The sequence below is a fragment of the Salmo trutta genome, chromosome 4, assembly GCF_901001165.1.
Source record: "Salmo trutta chromosome 4, fSalTru1.1, whole genome shotgun sequence".
NCBI classification, from domain to species: domain Eukaryota; kingdom Metazoa; phylum Chordata; class Actinopteri; order Salmoniformes; family Salmonidae; genus Salmo; species Salmo trutta.
The window spans coordinates 40,914,779-40,935,503 of NC_042960.1; the positions used below are offsets into that span (position 1 = coordinate 40,914,779).

The 20,725-nt window shown below is 41.0% G+C and overlaps 1 protein-coding gene across 1 annotated transcript in view; it reads left to right on the top strand.

The window, feature by feature from the left end:
• Positions 1 to 15,083: 15,083 nt before the first annotated feature.
• Positions 15,084 to 20,725, top strand: part of LOC115192351 (BMP/retinoic acid-inducible neural-specific protein 3) — a 107,173-nt gene continuing 101,531 nt past the window's right edge. Inside the window, exons 1-2 of the mRNA XM_029750747.1 lie at positions 15,084 to 15,692; positions 16,121 to 16,452. Coding sequence (XP_029606607.1) covers positions 16,175 to 16,452 — 278 coding nt within the window. The 5' untranslated portion in view covers positions 15,084 to 15,692; positions 16,121 to 16,174. The remainder of the gene's footprint in view (positions 15,693 to 16,120; positions 16,453 to 20,725) is intronic.

A 20,725-nucleotide genomic window follows, 5' to 3' on the forward strand; every position in this document is an offset into this window, starting at 1 on the left:
AGAAGCTTCCAGTGACATCCATTGAAACCTGTGGCTTTCTTTTTCAAAATAACTATGAATTAACAGACACATTTTCAAATACTTGTCAACATAAACTCAGCAAAAAAAGAAATGTCCTCTCACTGTCAACTGTGTTTATTTTCAGCAAACTTAACATGTGTAAATGGTTCATTGAACAAACATGGGAAACAGTGTTTAAATCCTTTACAATGAAGATCTGTGAAGTTATTTGGATTTTTACGAATTATCTTTGAAAGACAGGGTCCTGAAAAATGAACGTTTATTTATCACATTTAGGTGTGGGATGTTCACTGTAAAAATCAATAGCAGGTATATTTAGCTCCAGCAGCTGGACTATTCTTTTAACTTTTCAGGTCAGACCCAAATGCAGACAGTGTTGAAGTAACAAAAGTTTATTACTAGTACAGGGGCAGGCAAAACGACAGGTCAAGGGCAGGCAGAGGTCAGTAATCCAGATAGGGGGCAAAGGTCCAGAACAGCAGGCAGTTTCAGGGTCAGGGCAGGCAGAATGGTCAAAACCGGGAAAAACTTGAAAACAGGAACTAAAACAAACAGGAGCAAGGGGGAAATCGCTGGTAGGTTTCACGAAACAAAACGAACTGGCAACAGACAAACAGAGAACACAGGTATAAATCCACTAGGGATAATGGGCGACACCTGGAGGGGGGTGATGACAAGCACAAAGACAGGTGAAACAGATCAGGGTGTGACAATTCTGTCCATTCACAATTCATCGATGGGAACATGGTGGTTCTCAAAACAACAGAAAGAGCTAGCCACTACTAACCAAAATATTGTTTTTAAGGAAATTACCTCTGGCCACGATTTACAATTAAAACCAATAAATGAATCTCTTGCACTGATCACTTCTCAAATGGATACCTACTCAACTAAACTGGAAAGTTTGCATGTTTTGGAATACAGTTTGCATGTTTTTTTGTACAGGCTTCCTTTTTACTTTGTCAATTAGGTTAGTATTGTGGAGTAACTACTATGTTGTTGATCCATTGTCAGTTTTCTCCCATCACAGCCATTAAACTCTTTAACTGTTTTAAAGTCACCATTGTCCTCATGTTGGGCTCTGGGTGGGGATTGGGTGGGGAATGACCAATGGGTAAGTGTCCCTGTGGGTCTTTATTTTTGTTTCAAATCCATTGGCTTATTAACACTAAAGATAAAAATCTAATCATTAATAATACCTTTTTTTTAACAATGGCTAACTATTTTCTCTTCTTTTGAAAGGCCTAAGCTGTCCTATTAAACATTCCAGCTGTCTTGACATCCTATCAAGAAACCATGTTGATATAGCAAGGCTTCAATAACCATAACCATTGTACAAACTGGCTGCTTTTTCATCAGCCCCAAACAAATCTATAGGTGTAATCATAATGATACAACGGAAACTAAAAATCACCATCTTGGATGAAGGCGAAGACCAAGAAGACAGAATCACTTTCCTTTAATGTATCCATATTGGAAAGAAAATTGCCTTTATTAATGCGTATGCTCCAAATTCATATGATTCTAAATGTTTTGATTCTCTGAACAGCATATTGTTAGAATTAACTGAATTCCATCTGATTATTGGGACAGACATGAATGCCATTTAGGACATGCAGGATAATTCTAATACAACCAACAATGCACACACAACCAAGGCTCTCCAGCATATACTCTCTGATTACAACCTCATTGATGCCTGGCGAGCACATAATCCCAGAGCAAAAGAGCACATTTTCTACTCAAACAGGTATAAATCATTCTCACGAATCGATTTCTTACTATTATCTATCTCGATTTTCTTTAATCAAGAAAATATAAATTCGATATATGAGCTTGGCTGACCACCACGCTTACTACTGCCAATTTATAATTTCTGAATCTCCTAAAATAGCCACAAGTTGGCATTTCAGTACAACAAAATCTATTTCAAATTGAACTAAATTAATTCATAATGATCAATAAAAATCAGGTCGATGACCCTGGGATTCGATGGGATGTCAACAAAGTTTTTATTAAAAAAATAATACAACACCATTTGTATCTGCATTGAATAAAATCACAATTAAAGAAGATATTAGGTTTGGAAATGTTGTTAACTGTGTTAAAACATTCTCAACAAACACTCTTTTCAGACCAGGTTTTTACTACACTTTCCAAAGTCAAGACAGAATATAATTTAATGATTTGAGAGAGCAGAATGTGACATCCATCGAGTTAGACTCAACCATTATTTCCATGGTAATCATCTCAGTCGTTTACTGGCCAACAAGCTAAGCAGTAATGATCAATTAGCAACTATTGAATCTGAAACAAGGAAATTACTATCAGAACCCAAATTAATCAAAGATTCTCCCGCTTCTATAAGGAACTGTACATCTCTGATTGTAAATCCACACCAAGCCAGACTAAATCCTTTCTAAAATAATTAAAAACTCCTCTTCTCTCAACAGGAAGCCAACTCGCTGGGAGCTCAAATCTCGTCTCAATGAACTCAAAAGGAAATTGAATAGAATGAATGAAGGAAAATCACCTGGATGGGATGGTATTAATCCTGAGGTCTATTTAATTAACATTGTGGAATCAATTAGGTCCACTATTGCTTAGCCATTCACAAAGGTTGATTTGGGAGAAATGTGAACACCACTGATTTTGCATTTATTAAAAAAAGGTAAGGATGCCGACAAGTCTTCTCACTATCTTTGATAAACACAGATATTAAACTGTTTTCCAAAATGTTGCTGTCCCATCTCGAGATTTACTTATCCAAATCGGTCCATACTGACCAAAGCAGGTTTGTTAAAAAGAGTTTATCAGATAACCTTCATTCACTATTACATATCTTAGATGCAGCTCCTTGGGATGTATTATCTCTCGATGCAAAAAAAGCTTTAAATAGACTAGATTTCTCATATCTGTGGTCGGTCTTGGAACATATGGGAATTGGCTCCAATTTCATTAATATGATTTTGGAGCCAATTTTGGAGCACATTTTTTGTTTAGATAGGGGTTGCATTAAATTTCTTACAAAAAACGATGGATTCCAACTTCCACTGACAATTCTTGAAACAACAGGACAGGCACAGGTACTGTACAGAGTAAGTGTTAAATAATGGATTTTTATAAAATATTGAGTTGTAGTGTAAGTTTGAAGTCGCTAATTTCCTACTCTATTGGAAAGAAAGTGAATTATGCGGCCATTTTGACAGACTTGCCTTGAAGACCAGTATGCCGCAAAAGTTATCCTGATCTTGATTACAATCACTTACAATATATATATACACTGCTCAAAAAAATAAAGGGAACACTTAAACAACACAATGTAACTCCAAGTCAATCACACTTCTGTGAAATCAAACTGTCCACTTAGGAAGCAACACTGAATGACAATAAATTTCACATGCTGTTGTGCAAATGGAATAGACAACAGGTGGAAAATATAGGCAATTAGCAAGACACCCCCAATAAAGGAGTGGTTCTGCAGGTGGGGACCACAGACCCCTTCTCAGTTCGTATGCTTCCTGGCTGATGTTTTGGTCACTTTTGAATGCTGGCGGTGCTTTCACTCTAGTGGTAGCATGAGACGGAGTCTACAACCCACACAAGTGGCTCAGGTAGTGCAGCTCATCAAGGATGGCACATCAATGCGAGCTATGGCAAGAAGGTTTGCTGTGTCTGTCAGCGTAGTGTCCAGAGCATGTAGGCGCTACCAGGAGACAGGCCAGTACATCAGGAGACGTGGAGGAGGCCGTAGGAGGGCAACAACCCAGCAGCAGGACCGCTACCTCCGCCTTTGTGCAAGGAGGAGCAGGAGGAGCACTGCCAGAGCCCTGCAAAATGACCTCCAACAGGCCACAAATGTGTATGTGTCTGCTCAAACGGTCAGAAACAGACTCCATGAGGGTGGTATGAGGGCCCGACGTCCACAGGTGGGGGTTGTGCTTACAGCCCAACACCGTGCAGGACGTTTGGCATTTGCCAGAGAACACCACGATTGGCAAATTCGCCACTGGCGCCCTGTGCTCTTCACAGATGAAGCAGGTTCACACTGAGCACATGTGATAGACGTGACAGAGTCTGGAGACGCCGTGGAGAACGTCCTGCTGCCTGCAACATCCTCCAGCATGACCGGTTTGGCGGTGGGTCAGTCATGGTGTGGGGTGGCATTTCTTTGTGGGGCCGCACAGCCCTCCATGTGCTCGCCAGAGGTAGCCTGACTGCCATTAGGTACCGAGATGAGATCCTCAGACCCCTTGTGAGACCATATGCTGGTGCAGTTGGCCCTGGGTTCCTCCTAATGCAAGACAATGCTAGACCTCATGTGGCTGGAGTGTGTCAGCAGTTCCTGCAAGAGGAAGGCATTGATGCAATTGACTGGCCAGTCCGTTCCCCAGACCTGAATCCAATTGAGCACATCTGGGACATCATGTCTCGCTCCATCCACCAACGCCACGTTGCACCACAGACTGTCCAGGAGTTGGCGGATGCTTTAGTCCAGGTCTGGGACGAGATCCCTCAGGAGACCATCCGCCACCTCATCAGGAGCATGCCCAGGTGTTGTAGGGAGGTCATACAGGCACGTGGAGGCCACACACACTACTGAGCCTCATTTTGACTTGTTTTAAGGACATTACATCAACGTTGGATCAGCCTGTAGTGTGGTTTTCCACTTTAATTTTGAGTGTGACTCCAAATCCAGACCTCCATGGGTTGATAAATTGGATTTCCATTGATTATTTTTGTGTGATTTTGTTGTCAGCACATTCAACTATGTAAAGAAAAAAGTATTTAATAAGATTATTTCATTCATTCAGATCTAGGATGTGTTATTTTAGTGTTCCCTTTATTTTTTTGAGCAGTATATTTATAAACACACTTTGAACACAAATATAAATGTAACATGTAAAGTGTTGGTCCCATGTTTCATGAGATCAAATGAAAGATCCCAGAAATGTTCTATATGCACAAAAAGTTTATTTCAATAAATTATAGGCCCACCCACTTGAGAGCCAGGCCCAGCCAATCAGACTTATTTTTTCACACAAAAAGGGCTTTATTACAGATAGAAATACTCCTCAGTTTCATCAGCTGTCTTATTGACTGGTCTTAGACAATCCTACATTTGAAGATGCTGGATGTGGAGGTCCTGGGCTGGCGTGGTTACACGTGGTCTGCAGTTGTGAAGTCGGTTGGACGTACTGCCAAATTCTCTAAAATGACATTGGTAGAGAAATTAACATTCAATTATCTGGCAACAGCTCTGGTGGACATTCCTGCAGTCAGCACGTCAATTATATGCTCCCTCAACTTGGAGAAATCTGTGTCATTGTGTTGTGCAACAAAACTGCACATTTTAATGTGGCCTTTTATTGTCCCCTGCACAAGGTGCACCCATGTAATGAGCATGCTGTTTAATCAACTTCTTGATAAGCCACACCTGTCAGATGGGTGGATTATCTTGGCAATGGAGAAATGCTCACTAACAAAACATTTTAAGAAATACATTTCTTGTGCATTTGTAAAATGTCAGGGATCTTTTATTTCAGCTTATGAAACATGGGACCAACACTTTGCATGTTGTGTTTACATTTTTGTTCACTGCATTCGGAAAGTATTCAGAACCCTTGACTTTTTCCACATTTTGCTACGTTACAACCTTATTCTAAAATGGATTCAACTGTTTTTACCCCCCTAATGACAAAGCAAAAACAGCTTTTTTGAATAAAAAATAAATAAAAATTATAACATTTTTACATAAGTATACAGACCCTTTACTAAGTACTTTGTTGAAATACCTTTGACAGTGATTATAGCCGAGGCTTCTTGGGTTGGGGAGTTTCTCCCATTCTTCTCTGCAGATCCTTTCAAGCTCTGTCAGGTTGGATTGGGAGCGTCGCTGTACAGCTATTTTCAGGTGTCTCCAGATATGTTTGATCAGTCCGGGCTGTGGCATGGCCACACAAGGACATTCAGAGACTTGTACCGAACCCACTCCTACGTTGTCTTAGCTGTGTGCTTAGGGTCGTATTAGGGAGGTATTTATGTTCTTTATTTTTAATACATTTGCAAAAATCATTCTATATATACAGTACCAGTCAAAAGATTGGACACACCTACTCATTCAAGGTTTTTTTACATTTGTACTATTTTCTACATTGTAGAATAAGAGTGAAGACATCAAAACTATGAAATACAAAAGACTAACTTACATTGGCTGGGGGTACAGTGAGGGAAAAAAGTATTTGATCCCCTGCTGATTTTGTACGTTTGCCCACTGACAAAGAAATGATCAGTCTATAATTTTAATGGTAGGTTTATTTGAACAGTGAGAGACAGAATAACAACAAAAAAATCCAGAAAAACGCATGTCAAAAATGTTATAAATTGATTTGCATTTAATGAAGAAAATAAGTATTTGATCCCCTCTCAATCAGAAAGATTTCTGGCTCCCAGGTGTCTTTTATACAGGTAAGGGGCTGAGATTAGGAGCACACTCTTAAAGGGAGTGCTCCTAATCTCAGCTTGTTACCTGTATATACGACACCTGTCCACAGAAGCAATCAATCAATCAGATTCCAAACTATCCACCATGGCCAAGACCAAAGAGCTGTCCAAGGATGTCAGGGACAAGATTGTAGACCTACACAAGGCTGGAATGGGCTACAAGACCATCGTCAAGCAGCTTGGTGAGAAGGTGACAACAGTTGGTGTGATTATTCGCAAATGGAAGAAACACAAAAGAACTGTCAATCTCCCTCGGCCTGGGGCTCCATGCAAGATCTCACCCCGTGGAGTTGCAATGATCATGAGAATGGTGAGGAATCAGCCCAGAGCAAGGTCCCCCTGCTCAAGAAAGCACATATACATGCCCATCTGAAGTTTGCCAATGAACATCTGAATGATTCAGAAGACAACTGGTGAAAGTGTTGTGGTCAGATGAGACCAAAATGGAGCTCTTTGACATCAACTCAACTCGCTGTGTTTGGAGGAGGAGGAATGCTGCCTATGACCCCAAGAACACCATCTCCACCGTCAAACATGGAGGTGGAAACATTATGCTTTGGGGGTGTTTTTCTGCTAAGGGGACAGGACAACTTCACCGCATCAAAGGGACGATGGACGGGTCCATCTACCGTCAAATCTTGGATGAGAACCTTCTTTCCCTCAGCCAGGGCATTGAAATTGGGTCGTGGATGGGTATTCCAGCATGATTATGACCCAAAACACATGGCCAAGGCAACAAAGAAGTGGCTCAAGAAGAAGCACATTAAGGTCCTGGAGTGGCCTAGCCAGTCTCCAGACCTTAATCCCATAGAAAAGCTGTGGAGGGAGCTGAAGGTTCGAGTTGCCAAACGTCAGCCTGAAACCTTAATGACTTGGAGAAGATCTGCAAAGAGGAGTGGGACAAAATCCCTCCTGAGGTGTGTGCAAACCTGGTGGCCAACTACAAGAAACGTCTGACCTCTGTGATTGCCAACAAGGGTTTTGCCACCAAGTACTAAGTTATGTTTTGCAGAGGTCAAATACTTATTTCCCTCATTAAAATGCAAATAATTTTATAACATTTTTGACATGCGTTTTTCTGGATTTTTTTGTTGTTATTCTATCTCTCACTGTTTAAATAAACCTACCATTAAAATTATAGACTGATCATTCTTTGTCAGTGGGCAAACGTACAAAATCAGCAGGGGATCAAATACTTTTTTCCCTCACTGTACAACATTGTCCATCAAGATAGAACTGCCAAAGTGGGAGGAGTTGCAATATACTGCAGAGATAGCTTGCAAAGTTCTGTCATACTTTCCAGGTCTATGCCCAAACAGTGAGAGCTTCTAATTTTAAATATGAATCTCTCCAGAAATAAGTCTCTCACCGTTGCCGCCTGTTATAACCCCCTCGGCTCCCAACTGTGCCCTGGACACCATATATAAATTGATTGCACCTCATCTATCTTCAGAGTTTGTTCTGTTAGGTGACCTAAACTGGGATATGCTTAACACCCCGGCAGTCCTACAAGCTAAGCTAGATGCCCTCAATCTCACACAAATCATCAAGGAACCCACCAGGTACAACCCTAAATCTGTAAACATGGGCACCCTAATAGATATTATCCTGACCAACTTGCCCTCCAAATACACCTCTGCTGTTTTCAATCAGGATCTCAGCGATCACTGCCTCATTGCTTGCATCCGCTATGGGTCCGCGGTCAAATGACCACCCCTCATCACTGTCAAACGCTCCCTAAAACACTTCTGCGAGCAGGCCTTTCTAATCGACCTGGCCTTGGTAACTTGGAAGGATATTGACCTCATCCCGTCAGTCGAGGATGCCTGGTCGTTCTTTAAAAGTAATTTCCTCACCATCTTAAATAAGCATGCCCCTTTCAAAAAATTTAAAACTAAGAACAGATATAGCCCTTGGTTCACTCCAGACCTGACTGTGCTTGACCAGCACAAAACATCCTGTGGCAGACTGTAATAGCATCGAATAGTCCCCACAGTACGCAACTGTTCAGGGAAGTCAGGAACCAATACACGCAGTCAGTCAGGAAAGCAAACGTTAGCTTTTTCAAACAGAAATGTGCATCCTGTAGCTCTAACTCCAGAAAGTTCTGGGACACTGTAAAGTCTATGGAGAACAAGAGCACCTCCTCCCAGCTGCCCACTGCTCTGAGGCTAGGTAACACGGTCACCACCGATAAATCCATGACAATCTAAAATTTCAATAAGCATTTCTCTACGGCTGGTCATTACATTTACATTTACGTCATATAGCAGACGCTCTTATCCAGAGCGACTTACAAATTGGTAAGGTCATGCTTTCCTCCTGGCTACCCCAGCCCCAGCCAACAGCTCCACCCCCCCCCCCACTCCACCCTCCGCAGCTACTTGCCCGAGCCTCCCCAGCTTCTCCTTCACCCAAATCCAGATCGCTTATGTTCTGAAAGAGCTGCAAAACCTGGACCTGTAAAAATCAGCTGGGCTAGACAATTTGGACCCTCTCTTTCTAAAACTATCTGCCGCCATTGTTGCAACCATTATTACCATTCTGTTCAACCTATCTTTCATATCGTCCGAGATCCCTAAAGATTGGAAAGCTGCCGCGGTCATCCCCCTCTTCAAAGGGGGTGACACTCTAGACCCAAACTGTTACAGACCTATATCCATCCTGCCTTGCCTCTCTAAAGTCTTCGAAAGCCAAATGAATAAATAGATCACTGACTATTTCGAATCCCACCGTACCTTCTCCGCTGTGCAATCCAGTTTCCGATCTGGTCACGGGTGCACCTCAGCCACGCTCAAGGTACTAAACGGTATCATAACCGGCATCGATAAAACCGCCATCGACCTGGCTAAGGCTTTCGACTCTGTCAATCACCATATTCTTATCGGCAGACTCAATAGCCTTGGTTTCTCAAATGACTGCTTCGCCTGGTTCACCAACTACTTCGCAGACAGAGTTCAGTGTGTCAAATCAGAGGGCCTGTTGTCCAGACCTCTGGCAGTCTCTACGGGGGTACCACAGGGTTCAATTCTCGGGCCGACTCTTTTCTCTGTATATATCAATGATGTCGCTCTTGCTGTGGGTGATTCCCTGATCCACCTCTACACAGATGACACCATTCTGTATACATCTGGCCCTTCTTTGGACCCTGTGTTAACTACCAAATGCATGTCCAGGGTAGCATCACTACCCTGGACAGTTCTGACCTAGAATATGTGGACAACTCCAAATACCTAGGTGTCTGGCTAGACTGTAAACTCTCCTTCCAGACTCATATTAAACATCTCCAATCCAAAATCAAATCTAGAATTGGCTTTCTATTTTACAACAAAGCCTCCTTCACTCTTGCCGCCAAACTTACCCATCGACTTCGGCGATGTCATCTACAAAATAGCTTCCAATGCTTTACTCAGCAAACTGGATGCAGTCTATCACAGTGACATCTGTTTTGTTACCAAAGCCCCTTATACCACCCACCACTTCAACCTGTATGCTCTAGTAGGCTGGCCCTCGCTACATATTCGTCGCCAGACCCACTGGCTCCAGGTCATCTATAAGTCTATGCTAGGTAAAGCTCCACCTTATCTCAGCTCACTGGTCATGATAACAGCACCCACCCGTAGCACGCGCTCCAGCAGGTATATCTCACTTGTCATCCCCAAAGCCAACACCTCCTTTGGCCGCCTTTCCTTCCAGTTCTCTGCTGCCAGTGACTGGAATGAATTGCAAAAATCGCTGAAGCTGGAGACATATTTCCCTCACTAACTTTAACCTGTTATGGATAGGGGGCAGTATTTTCACGGCCGGATAAAAAACATACCCGATTTAATCTTATTAGAATATGCATATAATTATTAGCTTTGGATAGAAAACACTCCAAAGTTTCTAAAACTGTTTGAATGGTGTCTGTGAGTATAACAGAACTCATTTGGCAGGCCAAAACATGAGAAGATTCTGTTCAGGAAGTACACTGTCTGACCATTTCTTGCCCTTCTTGATTATCTCTATCCATTACAAAGGATCTCTGCTGTTACGTGACACTTCCTACGGCTCCCATGGGCTCTCAGAGCCCGGGAAAAATCTGAATGACGTAATTACAAGCCCTGGCTGAAACACACGAGCGCTTTTGCTAAGTGGTCTATGAGCGGACAAAGGGACTCATGCTCGTGCACGATACGACACCATGTTTTTATTCTATCGTCTCTGAACGGATTCAACGACTCCCGGTCAGAATATTATCGCTTTTTTACGAGAAAATTTTTAAACAGCGGTTGACATGCTTCGAAGTACGGTAATGAAATATTTAGAAATCTTTTGTCACGAAATGTGCCATGCGCGTGACCCTTATTTACCATTCGGATAGTGTCTTGAACGCACGAACAAAACGCCGCTGTTGGAACATAACTATGGGTTATTTTGGACCAAACCAACATTTGTTATTGAAGTAGAAGTCCTGGGAATGCATTCTGGCGAAGAACATCAAAGGTAATCAAACTTTTCTAACAGTAAATCGGAGTTTGGTGAAGGCTAAACTTGCTGGGTGTCTAAATAGCTAGCCCTGTGATGCCGGGCTATCTACTGAGAATATTGTAAAATGTGCTTTCACCGTACATATCGAGTGCATAGAGGAGTTCTGTATCTATAATTCTTAAAATAATTGTTATGTTTTTTGTGAACGTTTATCGTGAGTAATTTAGTAAATTCACCGGAGGTTTGCGGGGGGTATGCTAGTTCTGAACGTCACATGCTAATGTAAAAAAGCTGGTTTTTGATATAAATATGAACTTGATTGAACAAAACATGCATGCATTGTATAACATAATGTCCTAGGGTTGTCATCTGATGAAGATCATCAAAGGTTAGTGCTGCATTTAGCTGTGGTTTTGTTTTTTGTGACATTACATGCTAGCTTGAAAAATGGGTGTCTGATTATTTCTGGCTGGGTACTAGCTGACATAATCTAATGTTTTGCTTTCGCTGTAAAGCCTTTTTGAAATCGGACAGTGTGGTTAGATTAACGAGAGTCTTGTCTTTAAAATGCTGTAAAATAGTCATATGTTTGAAAAATGGACGTTTTTGGATTTTAGAGGAGTTTGTATTTCGCGCCACGCCCATCATTGGATATTGGAGCAGGTGTTCCGCTAGCGGAACATCTAGATGTAAGAGGTTTTAAACATCAGCTATCTGAGCAGCTAACTGATCGCTGCAGCTGTACACTGTCCATCTGTAAATAGCCCACCCAATCTACCTACCTCATCCCCATATTGTTTTTATTTACTTTTCTGCTCTTTTGCACACCAGTATCTCTACTTGCACATCATCATCTGCTCATTTATCACTCTAGTGTTAATCTGCTAAATTGTAGTGATTTCGCTACTATGGCCTATTTATTGCCTACCTCCTCACGCCATTTGTATACACTGTTTATAGACTTTCTTTTTTTCTATTGTGTTATTGACTGTACGCTTGTTTATTCCATGTGTAACTCTGTGTTGTTGTTTGTGTAGCACTGCTTTGCTTTATCTTGGCCAGATCGCAGTTGTAAATGAGAACTTGTTCTCAACTAGCTTACCTGGTTAAATAAAGGTTAAATAAAGGTAAAATAAAACACCTGTCACCAATATTGTGCATCATCAAACTTACCTGGACTCCATCACCTCCTTGATTGGCTGCCCTATATATATGTCACTCCCTTTGGTTCCTTCCCCAGGTGTCATTGTTTCTGTTCCTGCGTCATGTCTGTGCGTTGTTCATGTTTCTTATTTTGTTGTCTTTATTTATTAAAACACTCAATCCCTGAACTTGTTTCCCAACTCTCAGCGCACATCTTTACAGAATGACGCCTCACCAAAGGGAAACATCAGGGGGTGTGTTTTATTTTTTTGTGTTGGAGGTGATGTCGGGTCCGAACCGACGGGTTTCCATACCTCAGCGGGATGGTTATGCTCCCATGCCTCGACCGAGGCAACCGGGGAGGTCTCAGCCGGCTCATCAGGCCCTCAGGCCTCAGCCGGTTTGTCAGGTTTATTTTTTAATTTTATTTCACCTTTATTTAACTAGGCAAGTCAGTTAAGAACAAATTCTTATTTTCAATGACGGCCTAGGAACAGTGGGTTAACTGCCTTGTTCAGGGGCAGAACAACAGATTTGCACAACAAATCTGACAAGTGTGCACCACAACAAGCAGCCTGGTGACCTAGAGGCAGGAGAGGGAGGACACGTGACACTTGGCAAGCAACATTTACCATTAACTAGCTAGCTTTTGCAATTAAATGATATCTAACACATAGCTACATGTCATTAACTCAGAGCTTTAATATCACTTCTCTAGAGTAGGGGGCAGTATTTTGACGTCTGGATGAAAGGCGTGCCCGTAGTAAACTGCCTGCTACTCAGGCTCAGAAGGTAGGATATTATATTAGTAGTAGATTTGGATAGAAAAGACTCTGAAGTATCTAAAACTGTTTAAATGATGTCTCTGAGTATAACAGAACTCAAAAACCTGAGAAAAATCCAACCAGGAAGTGTGGAAATCTGAGGTTTGTAGTTTTTCAAGTGATTCCCTATCCAGTATACAGTGACTTAGGGTTCATTTTGCACTTCCTAAGGCTTCCACTAGAAGTTAATAGTCTTTAGAATGTTGTTTCATGCTTCTACTGTGAATAGGGAAAGAATAAGAGCTCCTGGAAGTACATGAGTGAGAAAATGACATGAGCTCAGTGGCGCGCACTCACGAGAGAATTAGCTGTGTTCCTTTTCTTTTTTGAAGACATTGGAATCGTCCGGTTGGAATATTATGGAAGATTTATGTTAAAAACATCCTAAAGATTGATGCTATACATCGCTTGACATATTTCTACGAATGTAAATTTAACTTTTTTTGACTTTTTGCCGTGACATTTTGCGCACGCTTCCTGCATTTGCAGTAGTGGACTGAACACGTGAACAAAAAGTTGGTATTTGGACATAAATGATGGACTTTATCAAACAAAACAAACATTTATTGTGGACCTGGGATACCTGGGAGTGCATTCTGATGAAGATCATCAAAGGTAAGTGAATATTTATAATATTATTTCTGAGTTTTGTTGACTCCACAAAATGGCGGGTTTGGTTTCGTGTCTGAACGATGTACTCAGATTATTGCAAAGTGTGCTTTCGCTGTCAAGTTTTTTTTTAATCTGACACAGTGGTTGCATTAAGGAGAAGTGTATCTATAATTCTTTGAATAACAGTTTCATATTTTATCAACGTTTTATGATGAGTATTTCTGTAAATTGATGTGCTCATTCACCGGAAGTTTTGGGAGGCAAAACATTTCTGAACATTACACACCAATGTGAAATGGGGTTTTCGATATAAATATGAACTTTATCGAGCAAAACATACATGTATTGTGTAACATGAAGTTCTATGAGTGCCATCTGATGAAGATCATCAAAGGTTAGTGATTCATTTTAGATGTATTTCTGTTTTTTTGTGACGTCTCTCCTTGCTTGGAAAATGGCTGTGTGGTTTTTCTTGTCTCAGCGCTGTCCTAACATAATCTAATGCTGTGCTTTTGCCGTAAAGCCTTTTTAAATCGGACAATGTGGTTGGATTAACGAGAAGTGTATCTTTAAAATGGGATATAATAGTTGTATGTTTGAGAAATTTGAATTATGACATTTTTGTTGTTTTGAATTTGCCGCCCTGCTATTTCACTGGCTGTTGAATAGTGTGTCCCGCGGGTGGGACGCTAGCGTCCCACATACCCCAGAGAGGTTAATATCCAAAACAATTCTTATCTTGGTCAGTCACACTGAATGTTGTGTTGTCAAACTAAAGGAGCTGGCTAGCTTACTAGCTGTTTTAGCTACTATAGCTCGGTAAAAACGCTTGTTTGCAGGCAGTTGAAGAAAATATCTTCTGATTATATAATCACATAAAATGCCATTATCCATGAGAAAGATGTTTGGGGCTGACAACTGCTCTTCTCCTTCATCTGAAGAATATTCACAATTGCAATGGCTGCTCTGTCAGTTTGAGGTGGCTGGGGGCTTGGCTCAGGAACATTTCAAATTGTGATTGACAGTTCGGGAGAAATATGTTCTTGGTTCATTTTTCTCTTTTTGAAATAAACATAGCTACTATGTTTCATAAGTAGCCTCAATAGCTGTATGATAATGTTTTACCTTTGCATGCAAACCCCACTTTGGGAACCTAATGCCAAGGTACCAAATGTCAATAGACTCAACATTACAATTCAGCATGATACATATTTAATTTACATATATATTTTTATATTTTTACATACAATGATGTGCTCAAGTTATACATTTAATCAATATATTCTGGACATATATGTAAATATATGTTTAATTCCCCCGCATAAATGTACATACAAATTTTCTCTGGGTACTTACATTTTTGTCTGGGTAAGCACATTGACCATCCATCCTGTTATACAGCCAGACCTAAACCATGCCTCTCTTATCTCGCTTCAGCCAATGGGGAGTGGAGGAGGCTCGGTTTAGGAATAACTTGGACATTTTAATAGTGCTAGAGAGCAAGCGAATATCACTCAGATGCATGCCACTACACTGACGGGAGTATAAGAAAGCATTGCACTGACTCGAGTGCACAGTGCTCCAAGTGAGTCTCTCCAATCAAATGTAAAAATCAATTGGAAAAGAGGACCATTTGGCTTTTTTTGACGATGAGGGGAAAGCAACCAGGTATTGGTGCATGCATGTGTTGTTTATTCTATGGAACATCATAAATAACTGATTTTATCCCTGGAAAAACACAAGATTCACCTGCAGAAGGTGAAAATTGGTTTCATTCAGTGGAACGAGCGACACGCGCTTGTTCGACTGTCTGGTGCGCTGTGTTGCCTTCTCCTTCCTTTGGATTTTACATCATTGAGGGTACCCACTGGAGGTATGATGCGGTGAGAGGGGGATCCAGCCATTCAGGTGGATGTCGCTCAGTTTGCTCATTCATCAACTTTCCGTGGCCTTATAGCGTATGCGCATCTGACCCAGTGAAAATAGATTTTTCTCGTTTGGTCTCCATCTCATGCGCGTTCTCCTGTGCATTGTGCTGATAACAACTTCACCGTCTGGTCTACCAGGGAGACATTGTAACAACTTCAGTGATTAGTACAACACAGCTTGCAGAATCAGGTAAACAATTATTTATTAATGTGTGAAAATACAATAGCCTATTAAATGCAGTCAATTTGACACCTGTGTAGAAAAGGCTATTTACGTAATTATATGAAGTAGGCTGTGTATTGATGGGAAAACATTGAACATTAACAGTACACATTATACTATAGTATTTAAATTGCATCGTGGTAATTCAGGAGATCATCTTAAAAGGAGATCATTTTAAAAGCCTACTTGATTATTGAAAAATGTCAGGAAGACTACAGTAAAGCAGAAGGTCAAGAAATAACAAGCTCCTGAACCTACAGTATTTCACTAAGAACACACACAAACACACACGCAGTGACAACATGTTAGACTCTGTTTATTATTCTCATTCCAACACACACTCATCCCCCTCTCTTACATCTAACCATCCTTTCGGTCTCAATTCTTTCCTCTAGGACACTGGGAGAGAAGTTTGTGGAGAATGAAGAGTCGTCGGGTGCGGGGGAAGCATGAGTGGCCGGTGTATCACTGTTAGACGGGCGGCTCTGATGGTTCTCAGTGAGTGTACAACTCTAAGCCTCCTCCAGTGCTGGGTGGTAGTGGCGGCGGCCACGGGGGCCAGCCGTACTGGGGTTGGGGCCACTGCAGATGCTGGGGGCTCCAGCAATGCCACCGGGCCCTTTGCCTGGCTCCTGTCTGACAAAGGGCCCTTTCATCACTCCCAGGAGTTTTCGGACTTTACGGAGCGCTACCAGCAAGGATTCACCACCAAGTACACGATATACAGGTGAGTCTGGCTGAGGGGATTAATTAAAGATGGCTGCAAGGTTAAGTGATATACGTGTGAGATCATCGAGAGTTTGTTGAGCAGCAAGGTTCAGTGTAAAATTGACACTATGCTTTAGAGATACCTGTAAAGGTGAGATTGCTGCATGTGAGATTGCCAGTATGTTTGTATTACAAAACAAATTGGTTTAGCCTTGCACCTACCTAAGCTGGCATGTACCTCTAGTTTCAAAATAATGGGAAGGGTGAGGCAGTTTGCAAAGTCTAACAGAGTAGCCTCATATATCGTAGCTCACAACCAGTGGTCTTCATCAATAACATGTACTGCTCTGACTACTGACAAGGTCAGGGGTTGAATACTGGGGTTGTTTGATGTAGTGAGTGCTGTGCGCTTTGTCTCCTGTCCATACCCATAGTTTGTAGTTGTTTTTTTCCATTCAGGTGCAGGGCGTGCTCGTGGGTGTTTGTGCGGTGTGTCCCAGGTGCGATTATGTGTGCGTGTGCCAGGTCATATGAATAGTGTTGAGTGTGATGTTGTTGGGCATGGCATAGCTGGAACAGCATAGTGGATTATACCAGCTGAAGGGTCCTAATTGACACACACTGGTGTTTGGCAGCCGGCTGAGGTGACACGGCCAGGCACAGATGGGGAATGTAACACTGCGCTGGTTACTCTGATCTCTCTGATCAGTATATTTATCCGTCTGTCTTTCTGTCTCCCTCCCCCGTTCTCTGGCTCTGTGTACCTTCCCCAACACACACTCTCTGTCTTACACTCTCACACTCTCGTGAATATTCTCCAGTGTTCCAGTGACCTTTTTAAGTCGGGACCAGGGAAAGGGAGTCAAGAGGAGCGTGATAGTGTTAACTCTCCCTCTTTCTCTGTCTCAGTGCCTTACTCCCCCCTGCTGGTGACTCTTAGCGCAGAGAACATTGGTGCCTCTGCGCCACTGCCGACTCTGGAAGTGAAAGGAATAGTGTCTTAGCATTGCAACACCTCAGTGATTCTCATCCCTTATCGGGGATAAACTCTCCCTTCTCATGGAATAAACATAGTTATTTTAAGATAAGAAGTAGTACAGACTCTGAATTAACCATAGGAGATGAATATTACTATGTAATATGTGCTTTTACATATTATATTATTTTCTGTCTTTTGTATCCACATTGTTGTGTTGTTATGTTTGTGGTTGAGCCTATATAATGTGAGACAAAGACACCCTGAATCGACTAAAGCTTTGAATGGAATATTATTGACGACATTCCTCACCCAGCCCAGGGATAGTGTAGTAGCTGTGGGTATTTGTCGAGAGCAGGGATTACTTTGGTGCTGTGACAGATTAGCTTTGTGACTGTCGGCCAAAACATGCCAACTCCTATACCATACAAATGTACAACATTGGTAGAATTAACCAAGAGCTACTGTATTTAATTTCCTTTTATTTGTGTACATATCACCACACTTTAATTCTGACCATTCTCTCAGCTGAAAATGACCTTGACTCTGGTTGATCTAAGAAGTGATTGCGTGTAATTAGGGAGTAATTGCTGTTTAATTAGATACACAACCATGTTTGTTAGGAAGAGGCACACAGCCTTAATAAACCCCTACAAGTTTGAATCATACACTAAATAGTCTTTAATGGGGATATGAATGGTAAATGTAACTCTGCATGCCACTGCCTTTACAAAAGAAACACATGAAAAAATTAAATGTGGTTTTAGGACATGTGATAATATATGTTCTTGTGTCATTTTCACCAGTCAGACGTGGTTTTCGGACACAAGTGAAGTTTCATATATTTGTTTTTCATGTTTTTGCCTCATAAAAAAAAATCCCACAGTGAACTTGCAAAAGGAAAAAAGGCAGCGAAAGCAAAACCAGGGTAACATAACCAAAGATAGGGAAAATTCCAGGAAGGAGGGTGGCATTTTTCTTATCGCATTATCATAAAAAACAACAACATTTGTATCCATTTATGAGAAGAAAAAAAATGCAATTATTTACTTGAACTATTTTGTTTCACTATCAGTACTTTGGGGTTTATGTTTTGCTTTCAACATCATTAATTTTGTTTGAAATACTAAGAATTTTGTCATCAACTTCAGAAATTTTGCTTGATATTAATGGCACAAACGTAACTCACTCACTAGAGGATTGCACCATATATTAACACAATTACTCAATTACACTATTACTCCTACCACAGTTTCAGTGAAGAGCTAAGATATGTGGCTGGAGAAATGCAACCACTCTCAAATCCATAGACTACGCTATTGGATGCAAGGACTGACCATCCATGATTTAAACATTTTAGTTTTAACCATGTTTGTAGTCTCGTTGTTTACATTTACTTTGTTTTCAAACATTGAAGTAAAACAAGCTTATATTTGGGGTTCTGATGGGGTATGAAAGTTGAACTAAACTCATGAGGCATTTATATATTTTTTCTTCAAGAAGCAATGGGTTGATATTATTATCAGCTAATCACTACCATTGTGATGCAGAGTTGTCATAATGCTTCAGCAATTGTACATTACACCAGGGCGTCAGTAGGCACAATATAAATAACCTAATTTATGTCCCTTTAACTGCCCTGAATGCTTTTACTGATCCTACAGCTATTGTATGCAGTAATCATGTGCCTAGATGTATACTGTTAGCACTAAGCCGGTGTGCCGTAGGAGGAAGTCCACTGTGAGCAGCTCACCCTGCACTAACATAAAGAACATGAGCACATCTAATGCTGCTGAGCTTCCCAGTAAAGCAATGAATGCAAGTAAGCATCCCAGAAGAAAAGTGCTCAAAATAGCTCACATTAATATATGTAGCTTAAGAAACAAGGTTCATGAAATCAATAATTTGCTAGTAACAGATGACATTCATATTCTATATTCTGACTATCTCTGAAACTCACTTAGATTATACCTTTGACAATTTTGTGGTGGCAATACAAGGTTATAAAATTTATAGAAAATATATAAATGCCAATGGTGGAGGTGTTGCTGTTTATATTCAGAACCACATTCCGGTAAAGATTAGAGAGGATCTCATGTTAAATACTGTTGAAGTAATATGGCTACAGGTTCATCTGCCTCACCTAAAGCCCATTCTGGTGGGAAGCTGCTATAGACCACCATGTGCTAACAGTCAGTATCTGGATAATGTGTGTGAAATGCTTGATTATGTGTGTGATATCAACAGAGAGGTATATTTTCTGGGTGATTTAAATATTGATTGGCTTTCATCAAGCTGCCCACTCAGGAAAAAGCTTCAAACTGTAATTAGTGCCTGCAACCTGGTTCAGGTTATCAGTCAACCTACCAGGGTAGTTACAAACAGCACAGGAATGAAACATCAACATGTATTGATCGTATCTTTACTAATACTGCAGAAATTTGCTTGAAAGCAGTATCCAGATCCATTGGATGTAGTGATCACAATATAGTAGCCATATCTAGGAAAACCAAAGTTTCAAAGGCTGGGACTAATATAGTAAATAAGAGGTTATACAGTTTTGTAGTGATTCCTATGTTACTAAAGAATATCTGTTGGTCCGTGGTGAGTAAAGACGAGCAAACAGGCACTGCACTTGACACATTTATGAAATTGCTTATTCCAGTTGCTAATACAGTGCCTTGCAAAAGTATTCATCCCCCTTGGCATTTTTCCTATTTTGTTGCATTACAACCTGTAATTTAAATGTATTTTTATTTGTCCAAATTGGTGAAGTGAAATGAAAAAAAAAAACTTATTTCAAAAAATAAATAAAAATATTACAACTGAAAAGTGGTGCGTGCATATGTATTCACCCCCTTTGCTATGAAGCTCCTAAATAAGATCTGGTGCCACGAATTACCTTCAGAAGTCACATAATTAGTTAAATAAAGTCCACCTGTGTGCAATCTAAGTGTCACATGATCTGTCACATGATCTCAGTGTATATATATACCTGTTCTGAAAGGTCCCAGTGTCTGCAACACCACTAAGCAAGGGGCACCACCAACCAAGCAGCACCATGAAGACCAAGGAGCTCTCCAAACAGGTCAGGGACAAAGTTGTGGAGAATTACAGATCAAGGTTGGGTTATAAAAAAATATCAGAAACTTTGAACATCCCACAGAGCATGATTAAATCCATTATTAAAAAATGGAAAGAATATGGCACCACAACAAACCTGCCAAGAGAGGACCGCCCAACAAAACTCACAGACCAGGCAAGGAGGGAGAGGCAACAAAGACACCAACAATAACCCTGAATGAGCTGCAAAGCT